Below are 23131 nucleotides of genomic sequence, written 5' to 3'. Positions count from 1 at the left end.
TTTGCAGACCCATTCCCTTACCTTCCTGAATTTGAGCCTCCTGCATGAAGGTTAAATCTTTGCTTTTCATACCCAGAGTGTGAATCTGATCAAAGTGACTGTAGATATTCTTAATACAAACTGTTAATGAAAATAAGCTTTATTACATCAAGTAATAAATACATACAAAGATGCAAATAAGTTTTAGTAATTTATCCAGAATTTTCTTTTTTTTGGCAAACTTAAAACTGAAATCTCCAGCCTTAATGTAGAAATTAGTTTTCCAGAACCTTGTTATTATTTAGTAGGCTTCCCTATTTGCCATATAATTCATGCACTTTAAATGGACTTCAAAGCACTAATAGTCATGCAAATGTTTATGCAAAATGAACAAAAAAGGAAAAGTAAGAGGAGGAGAAGGTTATTATTTCTAAGCAGGGTCTATGCTGTCTGGCAAATTGTGGCATAGCAGACTACTAAGTACAGCATGCTATTCTGCAGTTATTAAAACAAAAAGTCCTTACAGCTTATGTTGAACTTTGAAAGACGAACAGTTTGGGGTTCAGTTGATATAGTGAAAAGGATAAAGAAAAACCAACAACATGATTGTGGCTGGATAGGAAGAGAACTGAAATATAGCCTAAGAGTGAGCATTCCTCCGCATGCAGTTCGGTTTTCATGGTTTAGAAACGTCTTAGGGAGTTTTGGTGTCTTTACAAAATGCCATCCCTCAGCAAGGTGAAAAATCCTTGTTTTGTCATTCTTCGCTATTCATTTTTAAAGGGCAAAAAAAGAAAGGTAAAACCTTCAAAATAAAGGAATTTGTCTGAGTGTTTCAAGAGTCAGAACGAGTAGGCATTACTTTTTCTTCATTAAGAGATGGAAAATCTTGTAACTGCATTTGTGGGCTAGGATCTTGCATTGCGTTCGGTCTCGGCCAAGCATTCCCGAACTAATCCTCTAGCATGAATAATGCCTGCAAAAGAATTGAACGTATTTTCAGTTATCTCACTCAGGTGACATTTGCAATGACAGTTCACTGAAAGGTTTATGTGTTTCCACCGAGTCTCCAAGGCTACCACAGTGTGACACAGAAAATAGAGAGAGCCCTCAGTGCCCTAACATCAGCCACTGCTGAAGAAGTTTGCTATCCCAGAGCAGTGTTAGGAATTGAAGATGGACCGAACAAGGAATTGGAGCATGAGGAGCTTTGTAGGGCTGCAGTGACAGGTACATTGTAATGTGAAGTGTATGCCTAATCAAAACGAGAAACCTAATAATAAATACATAATCTTATTAACCTGGCAGTTATGTTGGCATTGTGGGGTGAAAAACATCTGAACTTACTTAGGGAGTCATTTTAGCAAGGCCTAAGAGCCTTAATTAATGCCTTGAAATAATTCTTCCATAAGAGGAAGCATAAAAATCTAAGCCTTCATAACACTGCCTAAACATAAGTTGTATAAGAGAAAGTTTGTAACATTGTGTGCATAAAGGTACTAACTGGCTCAGCTCCCAATATAAATCATCACTGCTTTATATGCTGCCATATCTGCTCTGATAGGCATTATGTGGAATTTTCCACTACGAGTCCTGCTGCCTTGAGTTCTAGCAATATGGACCTCCAGTCTTAATCCTGGAATTGAATCTAGATTCACATTCACAGAGCTGCTGAAAGAACACAGCTCAATTTTGATTTTTACGATGGGAGACAGACAGATTTTTCTACAACTAACGAAGTTATATTTTATATCAGGAAAAGATAGGAGGTGATTTCTCTGCTCAGTCATGCTCCTTAACAAGGTGTAGAAATGACAATAAGGCAATAGAAGAGATTTAATCTCTTTTTAGATGTAATGGATTCTGTCTCTAGAAGGCTGCTAACCCAGATCACAGCAACAGCCTCTACATCCAAGGAGTAGAGACTGGGGATGTGATGGGTGCCAGGCTTTGCTCAGGGTTAAATCAATGCAGACAAGTAAAGCTGCATCCTCCTACAGCTGTGGGAGGCAGAAACGCATACTCAAAGAAGTGTATTAGATCTGGATCTGGTGGCAGGGTGCCCAGTTTATGCAGCAAAACTACCCTGAATTATGTAGAACACTGGGAATTTGGCCAATTTTAGAGGTCAGTATCCTCTGTCCCAAGGAGCAGATGGAGCAGGGGACAGGGACTTTATTCAGCAGTAACCTCCACGCGGCCATGGAGGCTGCAGTCACGTGGTCACCCTCACTCACTTTTGCTCTCCCACTTGCACATGCTCCTTCAGCCACATAGCTCCTAAAACGCAGAGATGTATCTTTGTGACCAAAAGATGGCAGCAAAAAGTATTTATTGTGGATTTTTTGCATCATGTTTGAGTCTGTTACAGTGGCAGCACTGCATCTTAAGCCTACATTAGCAAACAAATCAATACTCAGTGCAAGAAGTAACAAAACAACATTTCCTCACCCAACTGATGTTCTCTGAACAGTTCCGCATCTCTCCTGCTCTCTCTCAAGTTGTCCCCATTAGCCTATTGCCATTCATAATCTATTAATACTGACTCCGACAATGCAATAAAGAGAGACTCCAGCAACATTGATTTTAGCTGGGCTAGATTCCACTTACCACTCATCAGCAGACTTTATTGCATCCTTTCCCAGAACAGCTACTAGTCATTTTATTGCATGTCGTGGCAGATATATTACTCTCCCATAATGGTTGAGCTTTAAATAAAGCTTTGTAGTCTTGGGTGAGTGTAAGGGGGATGTGCAAGGTGGTGAGATGTTCGTCTGTTACAGTAACGCTCCTGTTCAGGTTTGAGTGAGTGAGCCAAACTCAGCACAAGGACTAGGGAAAGGGAGGAAAAGGTAACTACATCTATTGGCAAAGGACAGAAATGCCAGCACATCCATTGTAGGTGGCATTCAGGGTCATTTTAGGAGCAATGGAATGTCCCACTGCTCCTTCAGAAGTATCCTTTGCACACGACAATGTCAAGCTGATGTAAGCAGCATGGCATGCAGGGGTTTCTTTTACCCTGCAAAGGGAAGGGCGTTTACGTGACCTCTTTTAGCTGACTAAGCAAAGCTGAGAAGACCTCATCAGCCAGACCTAAAAGCTTCTATGTCCCTTAGCAGCAGACTCCTAATGACATCCACTTGAAACAGGTAATGGAGTCTAAGTGGCCCAGTACCACGCAGAGGTAGGAGTGTGTTTGACATCTCACTCTCAACAGCCTTCACTGACAACACCCTTCATACTTTTCCCCAGCTGTTCTCTCCACCAGCCTCAGCGCAACTTAACACAAAGTAATATTTCCTTAAGCCTTGGGAAATAAGGGCTCTTGGGTCAAGGTGGTGACTCATGTTTATCAGACGATGAAAACAATGTTTGATTGTGTATTTTGGATGTCAGAGAGAAGAAATAGATAAAGGGACAAGCAAGTCGCCCAGAATCTAGCAGAATATGTCCAGCTGACCACTACTGGCCACCATTAAATACAGGAGGAGTATAGAATAAAGTATAACAGAGCTGTAGTTGCTCATTAATACACTCAGTTTAACAACAAGCTCAATGCAGCTGTCTCTATTCAAGGGAAACCATTGTTACGAAGCTGCCTACAAGTAGTCAGTTCACAAAGAATACGGGATACTTTAACATATACAAGTATTTGAAACATTACCTCGTTTTAGCCTCTCCATCGCACTTTTACTCCCAGCATATGTGGGTCTGATCTCTTTTCCTAATTCTTCAATGATGGCTAGAAGTTCTGCATATTTGCTTTGCGGTACTTGACTGCTGCTGGTACCCTGTAGTTAAAAACAAAAGAATTAGAACAAACAGCACCTGGAAATTCACCAAATACCCCAGGAAGCCACTTTTATTGTAAATAAGTTTTCAGGTTTGCTGTATTAACATGGTTTTCTTTTTGCCTTTCCTGCTACAGCTGGACACAGTGCTACGTGGAGCCAGGTAGGAGGATGCAGCTACATGACTGGAGCCTTAGATGAAACAGGCATTATAACAGTCCTACAAAAACAGCAAACTGAGAAGTACTTACTGAACTCTCTTTCTGTCTTTATCAGTGTTCAGATGTACATTTTGTGGAGGAGTTTGAGACAATGAGGAGCAGACAAAACAAAACTGCCCATAACAGTAGGGAAAATCCTATTAAGTGGTAAACAGATTTCACAGAAAGTTTGCCAGCCCACAGGTATGTCTGGAACACGCTTCATGAGGCTGCCAATCTTAAATCAGCAGTTCGTCCAAGGAAAAACAGTTAAAGGTGTAGGACTATTACTTTTCTAACGATTTAAAAGCACGTAACAGCTCTTGCTACCAGAACATAACTCAAGACATGGTTCACTGACTTAGAAGGGAAAGGACTAACAGTTAATTAGTAACTAATCTCACTCAGCACTCAGCTTAGTCTAATTTGATCCCAAGACATGTGCGATGAATCAGTTTGCCATTTGGGTTTGATTTCAGATCTCCGTGAGAAGGAGGAAGACCTCAGATTACAGGCCACCATCCACGATACTGTGCGAGCATAGGGTCAGTGATCTGGTGAAAGAAAAAACAAGAGGCAGAGCCATACCTGTATCCCTTGTGTGTACCCTAGCGATGGGGGGCCGTAGTCATTTATAAGCTGCCTGTATTGCGCAGACGTTGCCATACTTGTGGAGGGAGAGTGAACGCTCCCAGCTGTAGAGAAAAAACAGAAAGAATATTTGTTATTATCTACAGATGGATGAGTCGGTTACACAGGGATACATTTTAGATGGCTTCCCTCTTTTCTAAAGCTGTGAACTCTCACCTTATTCTAAGCCAGCTACTGCCAGAGCCACACTGTTTTCCTACTAATAGATAAATTAACGCTTCCCTAATGTTTGCTGTACACTTGGAAATAGCACAGCCTGCAACCTTATCAGTGCAAATTGTTCGTCTAAAAGTGAAGCAGTGTAACATGACAAGTTGTTCTGCCTAGACAAACTAAATCTTAAGGAGCCCTATTTTTGCATATATACATTCCACATAGATGAGTCTAACGCCCTGCGCTATTTTTACCTTTTCAGTGCAAGTTATCTGAATGCAATTTTGCAACTCAAAGTGCCATCACATGGTCAATGCAAGTTATCCTCAGTACTATTTTCAGCTGATGCCAAAACTATTCATAGAGAACAGTCAGTTGAGGTCTATCAGATCTGCTGCTCATTGTATGACATCAGAGGTGAAGACTGCTAAGTATTATTACTCTTTGTGAGATACCAAATATCTTCTGCCTGTCAAACTGTGCTACGTAAGTAAGTAAAAGGCAAAAAAAACATCTATTTGGATTATGGTTCAGATAAAAGAAACAGATTCTACCAATGCAATCATTGATTAACTGTTTCAGAAACAAGGAACCGAGACACTTCACTACCCCACTATGGCAAGAATTTGTCACTGAGAAATAATATCACGCTTTCTTTTGGAGGGCTTAATTCTGCTGCCTGTTTCACAACAGCTCTAAAGGATTGGTGATGAACTGCACACTCAGGGCTAAGGCAGCGTTCAACTCGGCTGCTCTTTTTCACTCTTGCAGTTCAAAGCCCCCATACCCTCTGGTGCTGCTCTCCTTGCCTGCAGGCACACACTCAGACCTCCTGCTGCTTGAAAATCTTCCCTTTGCAGAAGTCCTCGCTGATACTTCCCAAGTGCCCTTCATCAGAGGAAGGGATCTTAATCACCAGCTTTCATGTGAACCTAAATCAAACTGTTGATAAAAGTCACTGTGTCTCAGAGCCGTGTAAACCATGAGCTTTGTTTAGAAGTTGCAAGACATTTCATTCCTTGTTTCTCTTCACTAAGAAACAGAAAGCCAGTAGTTACATTGTGAAAAGCTCGACTGAACACAGTGGAACAGACTCTTCCTAGGTTGGGAACTCTCTTTCCACTTCAGAATGTATCAGAAGTCATCACTGTGGTGGTGTCTTTGTTCTACAAAGAGAACGTGCCCTTCATCCTGCCCACTTAACTGGATGTGAAATCCTAACAAAGGTGAACTGAGGCGCTCACGAGGTCCATCTGTAAGAAGGAAGGTTTATCTTCATCTTAAACTAAGCTGCTAAATTTTACAGCACTATGCTGCACATGTCTACTGCTAAGCTTTCATGTGGAGTTAATTGTCCCATCCTTCTGAAGTACAGTAAAAACAAACAGCCCCAAAATTAAAACACACCCACGGAGTATGGCTCCTGCACTGCGGAGGAACACCACCACCGACAGCTGTGCTCTCAGTCAGCCCTTCCCTCTGTGCACACACAATGGCAAGGTTTCTGTACCTACAACTCAGCCAATATTTCAAACCCAGATGCCTTGAAATTTCAACACTTATCAAACATGACACGACAGCAAAAACAGCATCTTTCCTCCAGTGATTTCAAAACGCTTCAAAAACATTAATGAACCCTTTGTGCTGCAAGGTAGAAAGATTTAATTACCTCAATTAAGCAAAGACAGACTCAAGCGATTTCTGATCCCGTAGAATAAAACAAAAGATGCATCCTGTAAAGACTTGTTCCCAGGCTGCTACTGCAAGCACCACACAAACAGGACCCAGAAGCTCCAAAGTGGCTCTGAGTGAGGGCTTGGATGGCCAGGCTCAGGAATCCTGCTTTGGCTGCCCAACAGACCTACCAACAGCTCACCCCACAGCTGCAGCCCATGCAGATCAGAAAACAGGACTGTATTCACCAGCATAGCATTAGCTAATGATAAAATAGCACAGATAATTAGTGATTGTTTGAGGTTATGCGAATTTAAACAACGTGTGCTTCGTTTGGATGAAATAACGCAGCAGGGTATGTTTAAAGAAAACTCCACTAGAAACATGATGGAGCAAGTTAAAGCAGCGAGGCTGGGCTGAACCATGCTTTGCACACGTAAAGTGCTGCAGTGGATAGCAGCAGGACTCAGTATAGGAGTTAAACAAGCAAAGGAGAACTTTCAACAGGCAGTGATGAGGGAGAATCCAATCGGAGCTGGGATGTTGCTCCTGCCTGCAGCCAGCAGTCAGGGCCCTACCTGGTGCTGCTCCACAGCTGGGTGCTTATTGTCTGCTGTACCCACGCTATGCAGAGCTGTGCAGCAGACACTAGAGGCCATTGCTGAGTACGGCGTGCCCTGCCAAGTGACAGATCGTGGTAACCATGGTGAGTTTACCCGTTTCTTTGCAGTCTGCATCAAAAATGTAATAAGACATAATGCCATGCGCCGACCACTTTATCAGCAGCAGCAGGCCCTGAGAACAAAGGAAGGATTTGGCTTGGCCGTGGCACCAGCTCCACACACCCAGGCCAGAAGTTGTGCCAGCCAAACTCTGCTGGAGGAAAGAAAGATGAAAAATCCTGGATTTCACCTCAATTTAAGACGACGCAATCACGAAAATGAAATTAATTGCGGGGGTATTATTATCTCACGGGGTAATGGACCTTAGGCTTTCTGACCTATCACTTTGTATGTTAATCTCAAAGAGAAGCCCTGGGTCTCAGATGACTATTAGTCAATTAACCCGAAATACATCTGCATGCCTGAACATCCTGAACACCGCAGATTAAAAATAATAATAATAATAACAATTAAAAAAAATCACCAGCTACTGCTGTTACAGTTAGGAAGAAAAATTAGGCCAACGAGTCTCAGAGCCAAGACCCAGTCAAAAATCTGTTTGATGATTAGGTATTCACTAGAGAGGGAAAAAAAAGGAGGGGGGAGCTAAATTGAGGCTTGCTCTCTCATGTTAAAGTAACAATGGAGACAAGACAGTTAGGAATTGACAGAAGCAAAAAGGGAGTGTGCTCGTACTGAATTCGAGTGACACTGCATCACCTCCCAGATTGTCTTAGCGCTGGCTGCTGCATTAAGCCTAAATTAACGTACACACTTTCCTGCCTCCACTTTCCTAATTAAATGTATACAGAACCTTTTATATACGCACTTATTCTTGTGCCAACAATGTCTTTTATTTCTGTATTCACACTGAAGACTGACAGAGGCAGGTTGTTGTTTTTTCCCCCACAAAAATACATTGAGTTTCTTGCTAATCAACGTAATTCCTTATTAATCAGGATGGGGCGTAACAATACAGCAAATAGGAATTAGATTTTTTATTAATTTTTTTTTTTTGGTCAGAATCTCTCCCTTCCAGTGACATCCTGCAAGACAAAGGATCGAGAACCAACCTTTGTTTCCCTCAGACCAGGAATCTCCCCATCAATTTCCGACAGGTTTGCAGACATCCATCCAGTTTCTTTCCTGTTTCCAAGCCTAAGCAGCAATGCCAATTTACCAGCCTTAATTCTTAACTCTACTGCTGTTGCTTACTGGAAAGCTAACTGGAAAAGCAGCTTACAGTGCACCCTGCAAGGAAGCAGCAGGGGCAGGAATGTGTGTGCCCCCACCTGATCCACTCCCAGCAATGTCCACAGGGACACCTCTGTGGTGGCACAGCACTCAGCTGCCATCCTGCTTCCCTCTCACAGACACAGCAAAGCAAAATCAGAAACAGTTACTCACCTTGTCCAGTTACTCACATAGAACTGACTTAAGTAAAGAGCTAAGCCCACTGGATATGTGCTTCTCTAGAACTCTGCACTTTGCAAGGTCCTATAAAATGGCATATATAAGCTGCTGCCATTTCACAAACTCTTTGAACTCAAGAATATGACAGTGTATAAGAAGAGATCCCTGCAGGTATGCAGTCTGAAATGACCAGGTTGGAATATTTTAACTGAGAGGTTGCAGCTTCTCTGCCCTAAAGTGGCCAAGTTTGCATCAAAAGACATGAGAAATGTTCTGAGATGCACAGACAATGTACACTGCAAGACATTGCAAGACCAGCATAGGGTGGGAGGCAACATCCTCACCTACCGCAGCCATCTCTGCAGTATTTGCACACAGCCCGAACCACAGTTGCAGAGTTTTGGCTGCCTATGGGATGATCTGATTCCTTATCCTTAGCCCTCTGCACAATTTGGCTTCAGCTCAACAAGAACTGCCTGCCATCCATGGGACACCACACGCATGTCTATACAAGCAGACCTACTGCACAGCCAAGCAACACACAGAGCAGTACCAAGATGCCAACCCACAGCAAAAACGCCGTCAGCCCCATTTCCCCCAACCTCCAAAGGATCTTTCATTTTTTTTAGTGTGTTAAAATAATGGACCTTGTTCTCATCCGCACAAAACATCCCTTATAGGACCGGCTGTGAAAGTTTTATTTTCACCCGCTATTTCCCACCTCAAACAGCCCGTGTGGCAGAAACAGACCTTTCTTTGAATAAAAACTATTTCACTTGAAAGGAAAGAAAAAATTCAGCACACACACATATAAATACGTTCTCAAGAACTAGGACATTCTTTTCCGTAACAGCCAGAGGCCTTGCTCTTTTGATCCATCACACTCAGGGCCTTTCCTCTACTACTCCCGTTCCACTTAATCTTCCCATGTGGATAACGGTCATGTTTTATATCTTCTCTTTCCACCTCCTCCCTTTCTTTCTTTTTCTTTTTTTAAATCAGAAAAAACAGAAGACAGCCCCTCTGCCTCCCCACTGCTCTTCTATTCTAACTGAAGACAGGACATTTCTACATTAGCAAATTATTTGGCACAATGAGAATGGAGCAGAAGATCAAAGCCTTTGGTACGTGTACACCACATGTAGCTGGGGCAAAGGGGCAGGATTTAAGTCTGGAATTTAGTCTGATCCCCCAGACTGGGCGTCTGCATCACAAATATGGCTCAAAGCTGGCCAGCCTTTGGTCTGGACCTCTGTGTTCCCCAAAAGGATGGAGCACCAGTTGCATAACTAGAGCACGGCTTCTGGTTTACTTTTATGCAAGACGAATGAAGCTAGCACAAACCAAACCAAAACCACCCTGCAACTCAACCAGCTGGTGGGTGGGGGATGACGCAGAGATGTGCTGGTTGTGAAAACCATGCCAGTCACTGCTTTGAACCTGAGAGCTCTGGTAGACAAAGCCAAAAACACCATTTTTCCTAAATGTCCAAACAAGTCCACTAAAAACTGTTCATTCTGAAACATGTTTAGCAAGTTTCTTTTCTGTTCATGACTCCATGTGGATTTCAAGTGACCAGAGAGCCTGACGTTTTCAGTTTGTTAAACTGTGGGTTTGGGAGCGGAGCATCATCCACATTACCTAAACACTTTGCTCTCAGCATTGTTTGCAATCGTATTCTTTCCAGTACTCTCACTGCAAAAAAAGCAGCCCCTCACTACAAACAATGTGAAACCTAAGCTGTCTGTAAAGGGCAACAAGCCATTTGCTCAAGCAAGTTTGCACTGCAGTCTCAATTAGAAATAAGCTTAACAGGTTGGGCATCACATCCCAGCACTGACCAATATCGGTCTCCCTAGTTGCAAGCTGCAGCCCCAGGGAGGGAAATTCTTTCTCATTCACCTCCCAGCAAGAATGTGCAGAGTTTTCTTTTTATCACAAAGCTTCTGCAAGGTGAGGCTGACAGCCCCGCTGCTCCTCAGCATGGCAGCACTGTGCAGCTCACTGCTTGCTAACCAGGAGCTGTGGCACTGTCCCTTCTCTTGGCAAAGTCTGCTGCAATTTGCTTCTCCTGATCCTAAACACAAGTTTCCGAGCTTTATTACAGGAACTGGGTTTGTCTTGAAATGTGGTATTATTTCTTGTTGAAATTACAAAGGAATATCCAAGCTCCTTCTGCTGGCTTCTGGACCTTTAGAACGCTGCTCTTGAACCTGTGCCTGAACAAAACTGGTGGATACGCACAACAGAGCCAGGAAACGCCCTGGAACAGAGAAAACCATATAACCACAGAATTGCAGAATGGTTTGGGTTGAAAGAGCCTGCAAAGCTCACCTAGTTGCAGACCATCAGACCTTTACCTCCCACCAGGCTGCCCCCAGCCCCATCCAGCCCAGCCTGGAGCCCCTCCAGCATGCTGACCACACCACGCAGCTTTGGGTCACTGGCAAATGTGAGGAGCACCCAATCCCAATGTGCACATCACCAGGGATGTTAAAGCAGCACCGGTCCCACTGCAGAGCCCTGAGGAGCACCCCTTGTTCCTGATCTCCACCTGGACATCCAGACAGTAACTGCAACTGAACATCAACTCATTGAACACAACTGGACATTCAGCCATTGACAGCAACTCTCTGAATGCATCCAGCTGACTGATGAATGTGAGCACTCAGTCAAAAGGCAAAGCACAGACCTGGTCACAGCTGGTGCAAGCCCCTCTGCTTCAACTGACGTTGGTAGAGATGCTCCACTTTCTGTCAGCGCACTGGTTGGTCCCCTTACAGAGGAACAGACTTAAATATGAGGTATAAGGCAGGTGAGGAGGAAGCAGTATTACTTTGCAAGATTCAGTACAATATGCACGAAAATAAATAAAAATATTATGTTAAAACAGGTAACGGAGGTGTCCAGGGACACAGTAGGGTCAGGTGAGGATGTGAAAGTACAGCCACAGCATCCCAGATCCCTAACAGAGCTCCTATTTATCTCCTGCACACAGAAAGCATTTGTGTGGATTAAATGGGGCTCCATCAGCACAGTGTGGGATGCACAAAGGGATGGATAATTCAGGCAAAATGCCGCAAGACCTGGGGCAGGAGGAACAGGTATCAGATTCTGCTCTGACAACACAACCCCCTTCCCAGAGTCTGGTATAAGGTAAAGAGCGAGCAGCCCCATTTTCCATGCCTGCAGCCATCCCCAGACCTGTCCCAGCCTCACAGAGGCTTCCACCCCACACTGCCCCATCCCAATCCAGCCCCTCTCTCAGGGCTTCAGCCCAGGTTTGTGCGTCCTAAACACGCTTCCGTGCAACACAGCACAGCCACCCATCCAGCCGGGCCACTCACTGAGCAAAGAACAAATCTGATTTTGCAGTGGCCCAAAGTTGAGAGGAGTTCTCTCTGCAGCAAGGACGCAGCTCCAGGAGCTGAGCCGATGCGGTTCCAACAGCCCTGCACCAAAACCCTGCACTGCAGGGCAGCAGCGTTACCTCCCAGAGGAAAATCCCTGCGAGATCCACTGCTGGCCAGAGCCTTCGGTCGGCTGAGACCACAACGCTCAGCATTCACACGGAGAGGATTCTGCAGGGCTGATCTCGGGCCAAAAGGGACAGATTTCCTGTTTTCCTCTCCTCCGCAGGACGGGGGAGGGGGGTTCCTTCGCCCCAGGTTCGGAAGCAAACCTCGGGTTTCTCCTCCTGGCTGGGGGCATTCGATGTCAGCACAATAGAGAAGCAATCTCCTTCTGCTCGGAATTAAGCTCCAGAAAGGAGGGGGGCCATCTGCAGTCCTATCACTCGGAACGCGATATGTGTGACTGCAAGGACTGCTTTGTCTAACTCCCTTGGCCTTAGGCCACGGTGCTGGCAATACCACGAGCGAGAGGAAGAGCTGGTGCGTGAGGATAATGGCAGAAGGCAGGGAGGGAGGAGAGAGCCCATTTTGGATTCAGAGGAGGACATTCTTTCATTGCAAAGATTCCGGGGGTGTCGGGGGCGATCCCAACTCGGGAGAGAGGACAACTTAGAGAAGAATAGTTCCAGCATGACAGCAAACTTGCAGCTACGGGGTGGGGGGGGGGGAGGAAGGAGGAGGGGGTAGGAATGATAAAACGCATGAAAAATCCCAATCTGAATCGCAGCACGAGCAGCAGAAAGCACACGGGCACAGCACCGGCGGCACAAAGTTCCCCACTCAGCCCAGCCGCCGGGCTCCGGGCCGGGTCCCCCCGCAGTGCCACTCACCCAGCCCTCCCCACCGGCGCAGAACAACACCTTTGTTCCCCTGCAATTTTATGGCTGGTGCGGAGAGAGAGAGCAAGGCACAGGTTCTCGTGGGAGCCGGCAGCGGAATGGTTTCCCTCGCCGGGCTTTGCTTTGTTTCTTTCTTTTTTTTTCCTCCCCCCTCCGGTGACACTTCTGCTTTTTGTCAGTGATCCTCAGCACATCCCGTGCTCGTGGGCGCTCCGCACCGCGCTGTGCTCAGCATTGACCCGCATTAAGTTGTCACCCGCTGTTGGGGCCGGACTGCGGCTCTCGGGGCAGCCGGGACGGAGCGCATCCTTCAATCCCACACACCGATATCCCAAGAGAACAACGCTGGATATAAAACCACCGGGGAGGGTCTCCCTCTCTTTAAACCCAAGCGACCAAAACTTCTCAAAAATCAAATAGATTGAAACAGCAGCCCGCGGTCGGTGCCGTGCCAGCCCTGCAGCAGGGGACGGACAGGGGGAAGACTCGGTCAGAACCGACTTCTCCATTTTGGTTCCGCTCACTGAGGGCACAGATCCGACACCCCGCTTTGTTGGGGCTGCGGACGGAGCCCCCTGGGCACCATCAGGGCAGCACAGAGAGGGGGTGAATAAAAAGCCAGAAAGTTCTTTCATCGGGGAAACTTTGCAGAGAGGAAAGTTGGAAAATGCTCCCGCAGAAGAGACCCACTGCGGAGGAACGGGGGAGACACAATAATAATAATAATAATTTTTAAAATAGATTGAAAAAAAAATAAGGTTGTTTCGAAGGGATAAAGAGCGATTTGTACGCCTCCTCCGGAGCGGGGCTGGGTGACGAGGGGCCGGGGGCCGCCGCAGGGCGCTGGGACGGAGCCCCGGAGCTGCGGGGCCGCGGTGGGTCCCGGCGGATTGAGGAGAGCGCCCGGCGGCCGCGAGGAGCCGAGAGCGGCACTTGCGGCGTCCCGCCAGCAGCGGTCCTCGCTGAGGCGCCGGCGGAATATTCCTGATCCAGATCAATCAGCCGCCCCGGGGAGCCGGGCATGGAGGAAAACCGGCGGACCGAGCCCCCGGCGGCGGTGCCGGCTCCGGGGTCGGAGCGCGGGGCGCCCAGTCCCCGCCGAGGGGCGGCGCGGGGCGGGCGGGCGGCGGTAATGGCGGCTCGGAGGCGCTGCCCCGCCATCGCGGAGCGGGCAGGAGCGCAGCCCGGCAATGCCCCCAGGTGCCTCCCGCCTCCCAAACTTGTGCCCACTTCCCCCCTTGCACTTACCCGGGCCGAGGGGAGTCCCGGGGATGTGGGCGTTCAAGTTGGGTTTGTACGACATTCCCAGCGACATGGGCAGCGGGCAGGAGGAGACGCGTCCTGATGGAATTCGAGCGAAGCGTCTCCGCGTCTCCCAGACACTTTGGGTTGTTTACAGCAGGAGCGGCACCGGCAAATATGGCCGTCAGTTATATTGACACCCACAATGCAATATATCATCCATACATCATGAGGAGACGCCGATCCCGAAACTTTGGCTGTGAGGAGGCGGCCGCCCGCCCGGCGCCCCGCGCACCTCGGAGCTGAGGGGGGGAGCGGAGGGGGCGCGGCGGAGGGGGCACGGCCGCCATCCCATCCCCTCGGCAGACAATGGAGCGCCCCTCAGGGCCGACGACGGCGGAGGAGCGGGCGGGGAGGGGCGGGGGGAGCCGGGAGGGGAGAGTGGCGTTCAACTTGCGAAAGTTTGGGAGCAACTTCGGCTCCGAATCGGTCCCTGCCACAACCCGGGCGGCGGGAGCCGCTCCTGAGGGAGAGACTGAGGAGAAACGGCTGAGGAGAAGCTGAGCGCGGCCCCGCCGCTGTCTGTGAAAATACCTGTTGATAATTTTACTATAAACCCCCCCCTCCCCACACACACAGACACACACCAACACCACCTGATATATATATATGTATCAGCCTCCCCGTTATGTGCTTTTTCTTTTCTTTTTTCTTTCTTTGCCTTTTTGAACCGCTCTCCCTGCCCACCCTGAGGGGGAAGGTTAACGTGCATTGCAGCTGCTGAGGGATTAACAAATAAATACGGGTCCTGCTGATCACTGGCTCGTTTTCTGTTTACAAGCAGCTGTACAGCCTCCCCAACAAATATATGTTACCCCCTCCCATAATGTTTTGGGTAATAAAGCATTTTAGCCTGCATCTGCCACTCAGAACACATCTCCTCCATCCCCTATCGTCCTTCAGTTGATTAATTTATACCAACACAGATGTGAACAGCCCCTCCCAGGGTGTGAAGCTCCACCTGAGACCCTCACAGAGAGATCCCCATGGAGAGACCCCACAGAGGGATCCTGAGGAGAGAGCCCCATGGAAAGACCCCATGGAGACCCTCACCGACAGCCCACGTCTGCCTTACCAGGAGCACTCCAGGACGGGTGAGGGAGGCAGCAGTTTTATTGCACGAGGCAATGTCTGCCCAATGCTATCTGCTGCTTTTAGTGCCAGTGACGGCGAGGGCAGGGAGCCCAATCCTGCTCCTTGGAAGTCAGGGTTGAATTCCTTTGAGGTGACGTGGGTTGGGGCCTGTAGCATCTCTGGTAGGGGAGGCAGAGAGCATCTGCTGCAGGGGGTGGGTGGTGGGCACAGGGGGAGTTCTGAGCACAGGGAATGGAGGCAGAGCAGAGGTGATCCAGCTGCTGAGCTCTCCCTAACAACTGCAAGCAGCATCTGAAAATTAGAGTTGGTACCAGATAAAGTACACGGATTCGTCATGGTGTTGTATTTTATCTCCAGTCCAAATGCATGACTGCAGCTATTATGGTGGAGCCCAGAGTGGCACAGGCGGCTCTTACAACAACGGATCCCTGCTTTTCTCATAGTGAAGGGACCTGAGAGCCTCAGGCACGCAATTATGTGCTCAGTGACAGCATCTTCACACCGGTGCATGAGGCTTTAACTGTGGAATTCTCATTAGAGTCCTGAAAGATTGTGTAGGTAAACCCACATCCCTTGAATTTCACTGCCAGGTTTAGAACTCATTGCCTTTCTGCTGGAAGGGCAGTGAAGTCCTGCAGGAGAGCTGGGAATGCCGCACTGGGATTTTCCATTGCTGTGCAGTTGTTTACAGTCACACTGAGTGAGTGCGAATGGGAGTGTTCTGAGCTTGCAGTGTTTTTCACGGCTTTGCATCACCATGAAGAACAAGATCCCCTGTGTTTCACTTGTTTTTGTAATGACAGTTTAAAATCATATGATATTCTGAGATAGGGTTGAGGTAGAATAAGGAAACGATCCTGTAAAGGTTATCCTTCCTTCAGTATCGGATACTGGCAGTTTTGGAGCAAACTGTAACATGACTTCAGATGGTCATGGCTTTTAGGGCCAGATTATTTGTCCTCTGAGTGCGAATCCAGCAGCACTGCAGTACTACACAGTCTATTCTGTGCCATTCTTTGGGCACGGGTGGCAGTGGCAGCATTAAGGAATCATTAAGGTTGGAAAAGGCCACTAAGGTCAACCAAGTGACCCAGCCCACCACCCCTCAGTGCCACATCCCTGTAGGTCCTGAACAGATCCAGGGGTGGTGACCTCCCTGAGCAGCCTGTGTCAATGCATTCCCACTCTTTCTGAGAATAAATTTTCCCTAATCCATCCTCAAACACTAGACACAAACCCCTGGTAAATGACAACCTTACTGCTTGGCCTCTGGAGCCACGCAAGCTCTGGTTGACTTTGCTGTCTGCCTCTTGATTCCTGCACATACTGCCAACATTGGCTTGGGCAGGAAGTACGAATGAGATTTTCCTATCTGCCATGTGGTCTGTGGATTTACTGAAGTTATTTTGAACAAGCTGTGGCCACAAGAATAAAATTACTGGCTGTTCTTGTGCCCCAGGCTGGCAGTTCAGCAAGGTGACCACAGATTGGAGCTGCCTTAGGGGGGCTGCAAGCAGTTTGAAACTTCCTTTGCATCACAACATGGCTTGCACTGCTGAGAGCTGCGTTCTGCACATGCATGGAGTGTAACAGCTCCAGTCCCAGCAGCGTGCATGCACCAGGCTGCTTATAGCAGGCTACGGGTCTGTGTGCAGCAGACTGATGGCACAGCCCCATTTACTGACAGTAAAAGCAGCTCTTAATCACCAAGCGGCCAAGTCACAAAGAGAGAAACACAGCAGAGCCATTTTATCACACATGTGACGTTTTCAAGCCTTCTTCACGCTGAGAGGTAATTTAAAAATAAATGTTCTTATGTTTTTCAGCAGAGGAAGATGGACAGAAAGAGGTGCCTGTCTCTGCACTCATCTGCGAGTTGTGCTCACAAAAGCTCCTATTTATTCCAGGTACAGCTACCTCATTCTGAGTGTTAAGATCTGCAACTTTCACCCAGTCCCCTCCTCCTTTTTCTCTTTATATTCTCTCTGTTCCCTCTCCTGCTTTGACTTTCTTACCTCTGCTCCTCCCAAGCCACTGGGACTACTCAGCAGACAGGGTTTCCGCAGTGAGTCTTCCAGCTCCTGGCTGACACCACGGAGCTTTTCCCTTCCCAAATCTCTGCTGAGTTGGATGCCGTACCCCTCCAGCAAGGAGGGGGTAGGGAATGTGCAATGCAAAGTGTGATGTTGGAGGGCAGGGTGGATTGTCAGGGTGCCTCTGTGGCAGAGCCTTGGCCTCTGCTTTAAGACAAACCCGTTTGTCTCCTTGCAGCTGGAAATAAAGCTAAATAGTCATCAGCACCTGCAGCACTGCGCTGCACACACTCAGAGACCTGCAGATGGGTTGTAAACTAGACTTGTTTCTTCTTGGATTAAGATAACAATGAGAAGAATAAAAGATGGCACAAAGGGACCCTGGGTTTTTGGTTTTTTTTCTGGTATGTCTTTGGCAAATATCACATTTGTGCATTAATTTCACAAGTTTCTGAGCTCTAATTTAATCTGCAAGTCTCCAAATGGCTCTTTTTGTGCTAAAACTCTGCTGAAAATTCAAAACAAAGTGTAAAGTCTCTGACCCGTCCAGGTTGAAAACACAGCTTTAGAATTCTTCAATGTGGATGGATTTAACGTCCTTGAGAAGAGCACGAGTGGTTGATGCCCACGGCCAGGCTCCATCCAAATCAGCCGGGCTGCAGGCTGGGAATATGCAGTAACTGCAGCAGGATTTACCCAGTCTTTGGGTGCAGACATGCAAAGCAGCTTCCTGCAGTGCTGCTTATTTTGGAGGATGCATCCCAGCATCTCCAGGGGCTCAGCACCACAGTTGACCTGAGGACGCTCAGACATGTTCTGTGCTGCACTGTGTTGTATGTACAGCTTGGGCTTCAGGCCGGTGTTGTGCTGTGCATTTCGGTGTCTGCAGGAAGAGCCTGGCCAGCTCATAGCAGAGGAACATGCAGGCAAGTCCCACTTCATACCAGTGATTACGCCACCCACATGGCTTCACCTTTATCTAAATGCTCTCATGTGAACATCCTTTCTGTTTGACAGCTGAAATGATGACCAGGGCTGTTTTCTTTCAATACAAATCTTTCAGTAAAGTCTAATAAATGGGCTTTTCTCATACACAGGGTCTGCCTGGCACGCTGCACACCAGAGGATCACGACCACTGGATCCAGGTTTCCCGCATCTGAAGGGCCGTAAGATAATCTCGACTATTTTCTCTTTCTTTGCAGCGTTAGCTCTAGCAAATACTATTTGAAGGTGTACTTTACAGAGCCAAGCACCTTTCTTATAGGATCACAATGAACCGCCCCCTCCTGGCACAGACCAGCTCCTGCCCCAGGCCCCGCTCCTGGGGCCGCCTGGGACACTGGCAGTTTGTGGGCAAATTGTGAATCTTATTCTTTTGGGCTCCATTGTTACTCCCTTATCAGCTTGCTACAGCTCCTCACACTGCTGTCTCTGTTCCCTACAAACGCATCCTCCTCATGGTACAAGGTTTCCTTCCTGCTCGATTTGCTCCTGAGAGAAAGCTGACAGCCAGTGTTGTGTCTCTGTGCTGCAATCTGCTTTCTGGCTGCTCCATCCTCATGAAAACACACAAGAAACACTCAGTCCTGAGCAGAAATCCAGGTTCTCCAGTCCTACCCTGATTCCTTTCCTCCTCACACCTCCCAATACCCCTGCAGAGTCTGTATTGCTCCCGCAGTGGGAAGCAGCCCCCTGAGACCCTCTGCAAAGCAGGCTGCAATGCAATGGAGCCAAGAATGCCACCACAGCAGCAAGCCAGGCCCCAGGAAATCCTCTTCCAACACCTGGCCCACATCAGCAGACAGGCTTGCTATGATTTTGGATGCAAGTTTGGACGCTCATTCCCCATTCCAGACAGACTCCATAAATCCTCCCAGACAAACTTTTTTCCCAGCCTTGCCCTGCTCCCCACTTTCAGATGGTTCCTCCCAGGCCAGATGCTGTATTATCTGGAGCCACTTTCCCTCCCAGCCTTGTTTTCCTCCTACTCCTGCGTCCTTTGTCTGGCTGCCAAGAGGAGCAGCCCTGCCAGGCTGACAGCTGCTCAGCATCGCCGCGCGGGTGCTGCCCTGCGGGCCGGGGAGCCGCTTCCAGGCTCATTCCATCTTCGAGGGGGATGCTCTGCTTTGGAAATGGCGTGCACAGGAAGGAGGAAAAAAAACCAGCACCTGTAAAGGTGTCAGAAGGGACTGGAAACGTTTAAGAGAAGGCGGCCTTTGTGCTTCTCTGGCTTTACCTTAGAGACAGTGTGAGGAGCGAGCCTGCTCTATCCTGCTCTGGCCGGAGCTCTCCCTGGAGGAGCACAGATTGGCAACAAGAAGTTTCCAAGCCCTCAGCCACAAAAGCACAGGCCTGGAATCTCTGTAATGAGTGTTTCCCTCTTTGCCTTTTGCCAAGGAGAACAAGGACCAGGCACCAATATCAAAACCCACCAGATTCCAATGAAAACCAGCAAAGAAAAATAAGAACAGCAAGCAAATCCTTTTGCTGGTTACAAACAGCAGTAAAGCTGCAGAGGCGCAGTCCTACAAGCCCTGCCATGCAGCGTCCTGCTGCCACCCACAGGGACCGGTCCCGCAGTGCCCGCATCTCCCTTCCAGATGGACGAGCGCTTCGCCCTGCCCGATGCCTTCGGTTTCCCTGCCAGGACCCTGCGGGCCGGGCTCCTGCTCCCCTCCCATCGCTGTTCCTTGCGGGCCGTGCCAAGGCGGGCAGCCCGGGGCGCACTCAGCCGGCTGTGCTGCTCTGCCTCGGTGCGGCTGCGGGCCCAGGAGGGATCACCCCGCCCTTTGGCTGGGGCAGACAGGCTGGGAGCTCTGCTTTTATCCAGGGCTGTCTGCAAGATCTCCTGAACCTGGAGTGGAAGAATCCTCGGCACAGCTGTGTGCTGCCTCACCTAACGTGCTTCCTACACGCTGCTGTGTCCGACACCCACATGCCCTGATGAGCAGCAAGTGGCTCCTGCAACGTGTGCAGAACCGTGTTGTTCACTGGAAGGATGCATTGGGGTTAAGCTTTTGGCTTTTGTGACCTCACAGAATGGCGTCCAAGTAGAAAATGAGTGTCACCAGACTCATGAAACAATTGGGAGGCAAAAACTCTTCTGTTCTCATGGCCTCGTTACAGTATTGACCTTAAAGCCTGAAGAGAGTATCCCTGATTATTTTGTTATTGGTCACTGGAGCAAAGGAAGTAGAGGAGAGAGTGGAAGCAAAGCCCAGGGATGGAAAATGGAAATGACTGTGAGGAAAGGAATGTGGAGCTTCACAACGACAAGGGGGGAGAGGGGAGCAGAGGGGGGAGAAAGGAGAAGGAAGAAAACCAAGGTAAATGGCTGCAGAGCTGTTGCAGGTTCTCAGAGCATGGACTGAGCAGCACAGAGATGGGCTGCAGCCTCCCAGCAAACCTCAGACAGCTTCTGTTAGGATCTGTAACACCACTGTGCTCTCAGTGCAGAACCCTGTAACGCTGCCTGACACTGCCTGCAGACCCTTCTTCTCCCCATACAAAAGGAGGTTGCAGAGGAGTAGAGATGCTGCGTGCTTTCCCTACCAGCTGCCTGCCAGCCCAGCAACAGCCACACACACCAACCCAGCCAGGCTCTAAGTGCACACAGAGCAGGAAGGGCAATCCTGAATGTGAGGGATTTACAACCCTGGCAGACACTCATCACAGGAGATAGAGCTGTCTGTAACTTAAGTAGCGCAGGCAGAGACTGGGACAGCAGACAGGGATCCAGCACAGCGTGGCTGAGGCAGGAGTCCAGCACAGAGGCCCTGGAGTCTTGTCCACCGTCCTGCTGCTGCTGCCTAGAGGGGAAGCCACGGTTTCCTTCCTGGGGGGTAATTAAATTGCTTGCACCCTGCTTTATGACTTAGCCACTCAGCTGATCTAGATCTATGCTTTGTGCCCTGCAATTCATTGCAAATTTAGCAGGAGATGTTAGTTCTCTCAGCTTATAAATGTGTTACAGGACCTCTAGGAAGCAACAGATACACCACACCTGGGATTTTGGGGGTAGATGCCCTCAGCTCACCAGCTCTCTGGCCTTTTAAGGTGTAATTTCTTTGGACATAGGAAAGATAAACTCTCCTCCTGTTTGTTAAGGTTACTGCAGTTAACATTCAAAGACTCCACTGAATCTACTTCTACTAGCAGGACAGGCAGTGTAATTAACCCATCTCCGCCCTTGCTGCCAACATCATACTGACCACAGAAAGCATTGGAAGCATTTAGTTGCTCGTTGCAGCCGGATGGTTCTCCTCCAGTCAATGCACTTTGTGAACCACTTCACTCTGGAAACCACCGCACAGACACAACCCAGTGTGAGGAAAAGGGGGAAGGCACAGCCCCTGTGACATCACAACACCGGCAATGGAGGCAGCCCGTGGAAGCTGCTGATACGCTGCATGCATTGCAGAGCACACAGACTGCATGGTTGGCAAGGTGAGTAAAATAAGAATCCAGCTTAGGAAGGTCACAAAGAAAGAAACACACAAGGAAACTATTATTCATGAATTCGGTAGCCGCTAACACCTCTATATACATACATACTCCTTATATACGCGTACAGGCTGTGATAGGATCTGAATGCAACAGAACACAAAAACCCGTCGATAATTCACAGGTTGCAGAGTTTCTTCATTTACAGAGCAAATGCTACACAGCAGGTAAGTCCTGCAGTCCTGAGGGCTGTTTTGCCTACAGACCATACACCAACTGGAAGAAACTGAAAACCCATCGTGCAAAGGGCTTCCAGTGGGTTGTAACTGCATTGTGCTGCATTGGACATTCTAAATACAAACCTAAGCCAGCGTTGGGTATTAAGCAGTCAAGGGGAGTTCAAAATGTGATGCAGGTGAACAGATGGAGTGTTGTCAGTACAGATAATATCTGTGTAGTATCAGCCCAACTCAACCACCAAAGCTAACGCAGTGGGCTGAGAAGAGCAGCGTATTTAAATAACCCCTAGTTGTAAGAATTGCCCTTTCATAGAGTTGTGCTGTTTGGGTTGCAGAGGACCTTTAGAAGATCCTAAAAAACCCCAACCTGGAGCAGGGACACATCAGGCATCTACCACTCCATCTTACTGAGCACTAATCAGACAGAAGCGCTGTTTCACCACCTGAAAGGATCCAAGTTCCCTCACCTAGTGCAGTCCATGCACTCAGCCTGCTGCTCCCAGCACTTTGCTTTGCTGTCTGTTGCAATAGTAACCTGCCAACATACTTAAAAATCCCACAACTTCTGGAGCAGATGCCAGACACGGAGCGGTGGGTCCATAGCACACAAACGTCCTCCCCCACTCCCTGGCTGTGGTTTAGTTTTCCAATGCATAATCAGCTCCTACTGATATCAAAGCATTCAGGCAAGCTTCCCTTCACCAGCAGAGGATCAGAAAATCCCAGCCCAGGACACACCCACCACCTGCATTACACACAGCTCACCAAAGCAGCAGGTGCTACAGCCATAGGCTGCGTCCTGATCTGCATGTTCAGCTTGCTACAAGCACACGCAGGAGAAACACCCCTCGACCATTTCAGATCTGAGCAAAGCCAGCTGACAGCCTCCCTGTCTTCACACACATGCACCATTATTGCACCAAGGTGTCAGCACCAACAGCATTAACAGAGCTCAGAGCAAACCCATCCATTTAAGGAGCTGAAGTTACGGTGCCTCCAGTCCCACCTCGCACACTGCGACACTCAGTCCTGGCTCCCCACATGCCTCCAGAAGTGACACCTGAGGATGAACTGCTGCTCAGTCGGGAGGCCATCAATTCAAATCTGCTTCAACATTTAAATAACGAGGCAAGAAGGAAACCAGAGCAGGAAGCAGAGCCTGGTTAAAGCAGGTCGGAACAGGCCAGGTCCCGTCATATCCCGGCTGCACAGCCCTGCTGGTGTTTGTGGAACACTGCGA

General features: G+C 48.3%; 1 protein-coding gene and 1 long non-coding RNA gene across 7 annotated transcripts; one reads left to right on the top strand and one right to left on the bottom strand.

Moving 5' to 3' along the window:
* Positions 1-121: 121 nt before the first annotated feature.
* On the bottom strand, positions 122-15280 carry CDK2AP1 (cyclin dependent kinase 2 associated protein 1). Of its 6 annotated transcripts, none has more exons than XM_015877745.3 (4): positions 15156-15280; positions 4562-4668; positions 3647-3773; positions 122-955 (listed from the first exon to the last, which is right to left on the bottom strand). In XM_015877745.3, the coding sequence occupies exons 2-4, from the start codon at positions 4637-4639 to the stop codon at positions 888-890; spliced, it is 273 nt and encodes a 90-aa protein (XP_015733231.1). In that variant the 5' UTR covers positions 4640-4668; positions 15156-15280; the 3' UTR covers positions 122-887. The 6 variants fall into 6 exon arrangements, with proteins under 6 accessions (XP_015733231.1, XP_015733229.1, XP_015733233.1 ...); XM_015877743.3 differs by lacking the exon at positions 15156-15280 and adding an exon at positions 14027-14426; XM_015877747.3 differs by lacking the exon at positions 15156-15280 and adding an exon at positions 12770-13633.
* On the top strand, positions 7022-8231 carry LOC146759643 (uncharacterized). The gene is made up of 2 exons (XR_014949068.1): positions 7022-7157; positions 8137-8231. It is a non-coding gene; the product is annotated as an uncharacterized LOC146759643 (long non-coding RNA).
* Positions 15281-23131: the final 7851 nt, after the last annotated feature.

This window comes from Coturnix japonica, chromosome 9, assembly GCF_054131305.1.
Source record: "Coturnix japonica strain WE chromosome 9, WE-NBRP24, whole genome shotgun sequence".
Taxonomy (NCBI): Eukaryota; Metazoa; Chordata; class Aves; order Galliformes; family Phasianidae; genus Coturnix; species Coturnix japonica.
Note: the sequence above shows the minus strand (reverse complement) of the source record. Positions and strands in the feature narration are given on the sequence as shown.

Coding starts and splice junctions, on each gene's coding strand:
- CDK2AP1 (XM_015877743.3), bottom strand. CDS start 14,093: ATGTCGCTGGGAATGTCGTACAAACCCAACTTGAACGCCCACATCCCC. Junction 4,669..14,026: donor CGGGACTCCCCTCGGCCCGG/GTAAGTGCAAGG, acceptor TTTTCTCTACAG/CTGGGAGCGTTCACTCTCCC. Junction 3,774..4,561: donor GGTACACACAAGGGATACAG/GTATGGCTCTGC, acceptor TTTTAACTACAG/GGTACCAGCAGCAGTCAAGT.